Here is a 5,425-nt window from a genome sequence, read left to right on the forward strand (position 1 = left end):
ACCTCTTTCCGGCACTTCGACTCAGTCTCCCAACAGTTCGATTTCGCCTTCGACGCTCTTCGACACCTTCGACGATGCGCGACGCTCACTCGAAGCTCGGCACGGTCGTCCCGATGCCTCGCGCGTAGATCCCGGAACATCTCCCGCATTCGGCGAACAATAGGGCCACTTGACGCCGCTCGGCCAAACGCGCGCTTCGCTCCAAGCCACACCGAAGTAGCCGGTCTTTCCCGATTAGGTATCGAACCTCGCGGCATGCCTTCAACGACGGATACCGGTCCGAAGTGGCCATATGTTTCTCTTCATCTCCGCGTTCGGCATGACGTCACTCTACCGATGGACTTGGTATGTGCCCCTCGGTGAGGCAGCTTCTTGAGGAACAATGCAAAGCCCCTTGTACTAGTGTGCCACTTTCGATAGTCGTAGCGTCCTGTGTAGTATAAAATCTGTCGTACTTCTCTCTAAAAAGACAAGATCCGGTTCCCCCCCCCTCGAGTTCAGAGCTCATAAGTCGAGTTCGCCCCGCGTCTAAGCTTTCAACTGCGTCACTTCGTCCCTCGCTGCGTAACCTCGAAACCTCGTCCACTGCGTTTACTCGTCGATACCGTCTCGACGAACCCTTCGACTTCGACTATTGTCGAAGAAACTGCGAACCGCGTCCTAGCTAAGTCCCCCCTATCGAATTGTCTCTTTCTTCTACGATTCTTCGAAGAGCTCTCCCGAGCTTCGATCGTCTCCACTAACCATCCACAGCCTCCGAGGAGCTTCGACGACGTGTCGAAGCCACCTCGTAGCTTCCCCATTGTTCGTAGCCTTTTCCGAAGGCGTTTCTCATGTTCACTCGAACCGCGGGACACCTTGCTGCTAACTCCCCTCTCACTAGACTATAATCCGTCTCTCTAGTCCCTTTAGGTCGCACCCAGGTTAGGGGTTAGGGTTTCGTAGGTCGTATCAGCGAGTGGCTCGGCTAGAACTGAAGAAGGCCGTAACTACCCCACTCCCAGAACCAACGGAGGACAAATTCATCGTCATCTCCACCTCGGAGCACGCAACCCTCCCCGAACGAAAGACTAGCGGCGCAGCAGGATATGACATCTCTGCTGCGCATCAACTCATCATCCCTGCCCGATGACGAGGCCTGGTTGGCACCGATCTTATCATGGCTATCCCCGAAGGACACTACGGAAGAATCGCACCTCGGTCCGGTCTAGCGCTAAAAGAAATCGATGTCGCTGCAGGAGTAATCGACTCCGATTACCGAGGCAAGGTCTCAGTCCTGCTGGTCAACAACTCTGACCTCCCATTCACTGTCAAAGCTGGCGACCGAGTTGCCCAGCTCATCCTTGAAAGGATAAGCACCCCACCAGTAACGCTAACTGACTGCATCGACGAAACAGAACGCGGGGAGGATGGGTTTGGGTCAACGGGTATTGCGTCCATCGAGGAACAAGCGGAGGACATCGACGATGATGAGTTCATCATTTCCTACTTATCCGGAACGCCGATGATCACCAAGTACAAGAAACAGGAATCCCTGGCAGTAAGGGACGTTCCGCTCAAGGAACGACTCCCCGAACTCTCATCTGGCTACAAACGACTTCACAATGGCATGATCTGGAAGATCCACCACAACATTAGGCGAGTCACAACATCCACCGAACTTGCGGCCTCGAACGCCCAAGGCAAGACAGAAAAAACGCTACCACAGATGATACTGTCCTACCTACATGATCTCCTCTCCGTCTTCGACAAAGGCGCCACTGCGCAACTTCTGAACCATACCGAATATGACCATGAAATCAACCTCAAGGAGGGCTTTGCAGACATGAAGCAACAGGTTTACCCGCTCAACCCACAACAGCGAAAGGAACTCGACAAGTTCCTCGAGGAGAACCTGAGTAAAGGGTACATTCGCCCTTCGAAATCCCCGTTGGCGAGTCCATTCTTCTTTGTTGGTAAAAAGGACGGTTCACTACGTCCCTGTCAAGACTACCGGCTACTCAACGAGAACACGGTCAAGGATCGATACCCGCTCCCGCTTATATTGGACCTCCTCGACAAGTTGAAGCACGCCAAGGTGTTCACAAAGATGGACCTCCGTGCCGGATACAACAACGTCCGAATCAAGAAAGGGGACGAATGGAAGGCAGCGTTCATTGTACCCGGAACTGATGGCAAACCGCCGCAGCTGTACGAACCAACGGTGATGTTCTTTGGGCTGTGTAATTCCCCCACTACGTTCCAGCAGATGATGAACACTATATTTGCAGACATGCTTCAAGAAGGCTGGCTTTGCATCTACATGGACGACATCCTGATCTTTTCCCAGGACAAGGCAGAACATGAGGAACGAACACGACGTGTTATCGAACGACTTCGACAACACGACCTCTACCTCAAACCGGAGAAATGCGCCTTTGACGTCATCGAAGTCGAATTCCTCGGCATGATCATCCGCCCAGGAGAAATCGCAATGGACCCCGTCAAACTAGCTGGCATTGCAGATTGGCCGGTGCCGTCCAACCTCAGGCAAGTACGCGCCTTCGTTGGATTTGGAAACTTTTACCGCCGGTTTATCAAAGGATTCTCGGACAAAGCGCAACCGCTGGTCACTCTCACCCGGAAGGATGTCGCCTGGACCTGGGGATCTGACCAACAGAAAGCCTTCGAAACCCTCAAGAAGGCATTCCTAGAAGAACCGGTACTATGCATGCCAGATCCCGATCAACCCTTCGCTATCAAAACCGACGCCTCCAAGTTTGCAACCGGAGCAGTACTACGCCAGTGCGACGACAACGGCGACTGGCATCCTTGCGGATACCTCTCTCAAAGCTTCAATGCCGCAGAGAGAAACTACGACATCTACGACAGGGAGTTATATGCGGTCATCCGCGCACTAGATGAGTGGAAGCACTACCTCATCGGCAGCCCATACCCAGTAACAATTCTCAGCGACCACAAGAACCTCACATATTGGAAACAAGCCAAAGACATGAACCGACGACAAGCACGCTGGGCGAGTAAACTGACCAAGTTTGACTTCTGCCTGGTACACGTTCCTGGTACCCAAATGGTGCAGAGCGATGCTCTCTCACGCCGACCCGACCATGACGACGGCTCTAATGACAACACCGACGTCGTTATGCTCCCACCGGAAGTATGGGTCGCTGCCATCGACATCGACACCCGTGACACCATCCTTTCCTTTAAGGATGACCCAATAATGAAGGAAGGCCTCACTGCGGCGCGCACTGGAGGAACACCACACACTGGAACAGACTGGTCCATCGATGATGACCTCCTCCTATACCAGGATCGGGTCTATGTACCCCCAGATGAGTCTCTTCGCAAATGTCTTGTCTCCCACTATCACGACCTCCCCTCCACAGGACACCCCGGTGTTCAGAAAACCCTCCTCAGCTTGCGCCGTGACTACTGGTGGCCGAGCATGGCCCAGTTTGTTGCCTGCTATGTTAACGGCTGTGGCATCTGCCAGCAAATGAAGGTTAACATGCATCCAGCCCGTCCGCCCATCACCCCCATTCGACCCCGCGCAAATGCCAAGCCCTTCAGCACATTCTCATGCGATTACATCACCGACTTGCCACCGTCCAACGGCTTCGATTCAATTCTGGTCGTAGTGGACCACGACCTTACAAAGGGGGTAATTTTCATCCCATGCAACAAAACAATTGATGCTCTTGGGACGGCAGACGCAATGTACCAAGAGGTCTACAAGTGGTTTGGACTCCCAGACAAGATCATCAGTGACCGAGGACCGCAATTTGCGTCCAAAGTCTTCCAAGAACTTTGCAAAATGACTGGGGTTCAATCAGCCATGAGTACGGCATTCCATCCACAAACCGATGGCGAGACAGAACGAGTAAACCAAGAGCTGGAGATCTACCTCCGCTGCTTCACTGCCAATGATCCGGATAAGTGGGCTGACCATCTTCACACTGCGCAATTTGCTCACAACTCCCGCGAGCATTCCACGACGAAGACGTCCCCATTCAAACTCATGATGGGATACGAACCTCGCGGAATACCCACCGCGCACCCCGGATCAAACACGCCGCAAGCAGCTTATTGCCTCAAGGACTTGCAAAACATCCGTGAGGAAGCACATGCGGCAATGGAGATGGCCCAGAACGTCCTGGCCAAGAGAGTAAAAAGGAAGGGGGGTTCCTTCTGTAAAGGTCAGCTGGTATGGCTAGACTCCCGGAACTTGAAGCTGCCGTACCCGTCCAGGAAACTAGCCCCAAGGCAAGAAGGGCTGTTCAAAGTCCTAGACAAGATTGGAATGGTCGCGTACAAGCTAGACCTCCCTAGCACCTGGCGAGTCCACCCCGTTTTCCATGAATGGCTTCTATCTCCCTACTCTGAGACGGAGACCCATGGTCCGAACTACACGAGGCCACCTCCTGACCTTATCGAGGGTGAAGATAACTATGAAGTCGAAGCCATCATCGGACACCGAGAGAACAAGAGGATGCGACGCCGGGAATATCGCGTCAGATGGAAGGGTTACTCAACAGCCGATGACTCATGGGAGCCCGAAGCGAACCTGACTGGGACGGCGGACGAAGTGTTGGCAGAGTATAAGAACAGGAAGGACTTGAGCTGAATCGATAGCAGCTCTACCCAGTCACTACATCCCCACTCGCACCGACATGTCTTCCACCCTCTCGTTCCTCGACCAGTTCAATGCCCCCTCGACCGAAGGCGGGAAAAGAATCTCAATCTACACCCCTAAGCACACCCACGTCGGCGACAGCACCTTGCTGACATTCCTTCTCAGTAATCCCACCGACGTTTTCAACAAGCTCAAAGCCCACAACCCCGAGGCAACCAATGCCACCGACCGCGCTGCACTAGAAGTGTACCTCTCCGCCCGCCATGAATACGACGAGGCTGTCAAGGCAGCCGACGAGGCCATCGACCACCACAAACGACTCCTACGTCAACAGGACGACCGTGTCCTCACCGAGCTCATTCGACTCGACAATCTGAAAGTTGCCCATCGCTTTCAACCGCTCCTATCACGCAGCATCCGGGTGTGACACAACAAATTCATCCCACGCGCCATCCCCAACGCGTACCTACCCCTACCCGCACCCCTACCGACGTCTGCCTTCAGGTGCCCCCCGATCCCATCCCCTTTCCTCCAAGCAACACCACGGAGCACTACCATCCCAGCTGACTGGCAACCCAACCCTGGTTGGACCCCGAAGGGAAGCTGCAGGCGATGCGGATCGTCTCGACACTGGGTACGGGACTGTCCGGACGTACGATGCGCAGGATGCGGAAAAGAAGCCCCTGGACACCTGGAGCGAGAGTGCGGAACCAGGCCGATGAAGCGACACGTATCCGCACCACCTGAAGAACCTGCGCGACGCGTGGGGGTGGTCGTCGACAACGTGTT

General features: G+C 54.3%; 2 protein-coding genes across 2 annotated transcripts in view; both read left to right on the plus strand.

The window, feature by feature from the left end:
- POSPLADRAFT_1142384 (hypothetical protein) overlaps positions 1 to 163 on the plus strand; it is a gene marked incomplete at both ends in the record, with an annotated part of 2,887 nt that extends 2,724 nt beyond the window's left edge. Inside the window, one exon of the mRNA XM_024485414.1 lies at positions 37 to 163. Coding sequence (XP_024339072.1) covers positions 37 to 163 — 127 coding nt within the window. The remainder of the gene's footprint in view (positions 1 to 36) is intronic.
- Positions 164 to 4,673: 4,510 nt separating this feature from the next.
- POSPLADRAFT_1056867 (hypothetical protein) overlaps positions 4,674 to 5,425 on the plus strand; it is a gene marked incomplete at both ends in the record, with an annotated part of 1,608 nt that continues 856 nt past the window's right edge. The window contains one exon of the mRNA XM_024480846.1: positions 4,674 to 5,057. Coding sequence (XP_024339073.1) covers positions 4,674 to 5,057 — 384 coding nt within the window. The remainder of the gene's footprint in view (positions 5,058 to 5,425) is intronic.

The sequence above is a fragment of the Postia placenta genome, assembly GCF_002117355.1.
Source record: "Postia placenta MAD-698-R-SB12 unplaced genomic scaffold POSPLAscaffold_7, whole genome shotgun sequence".
Taxonomy (NCBI): domain Eukaryota; kingdom Fungi; phylum Basidiomycota; class Agaricomycetes; order Polyporales; family Adustoporiaceae; genus Rhodonia; species Rhodonia placenta.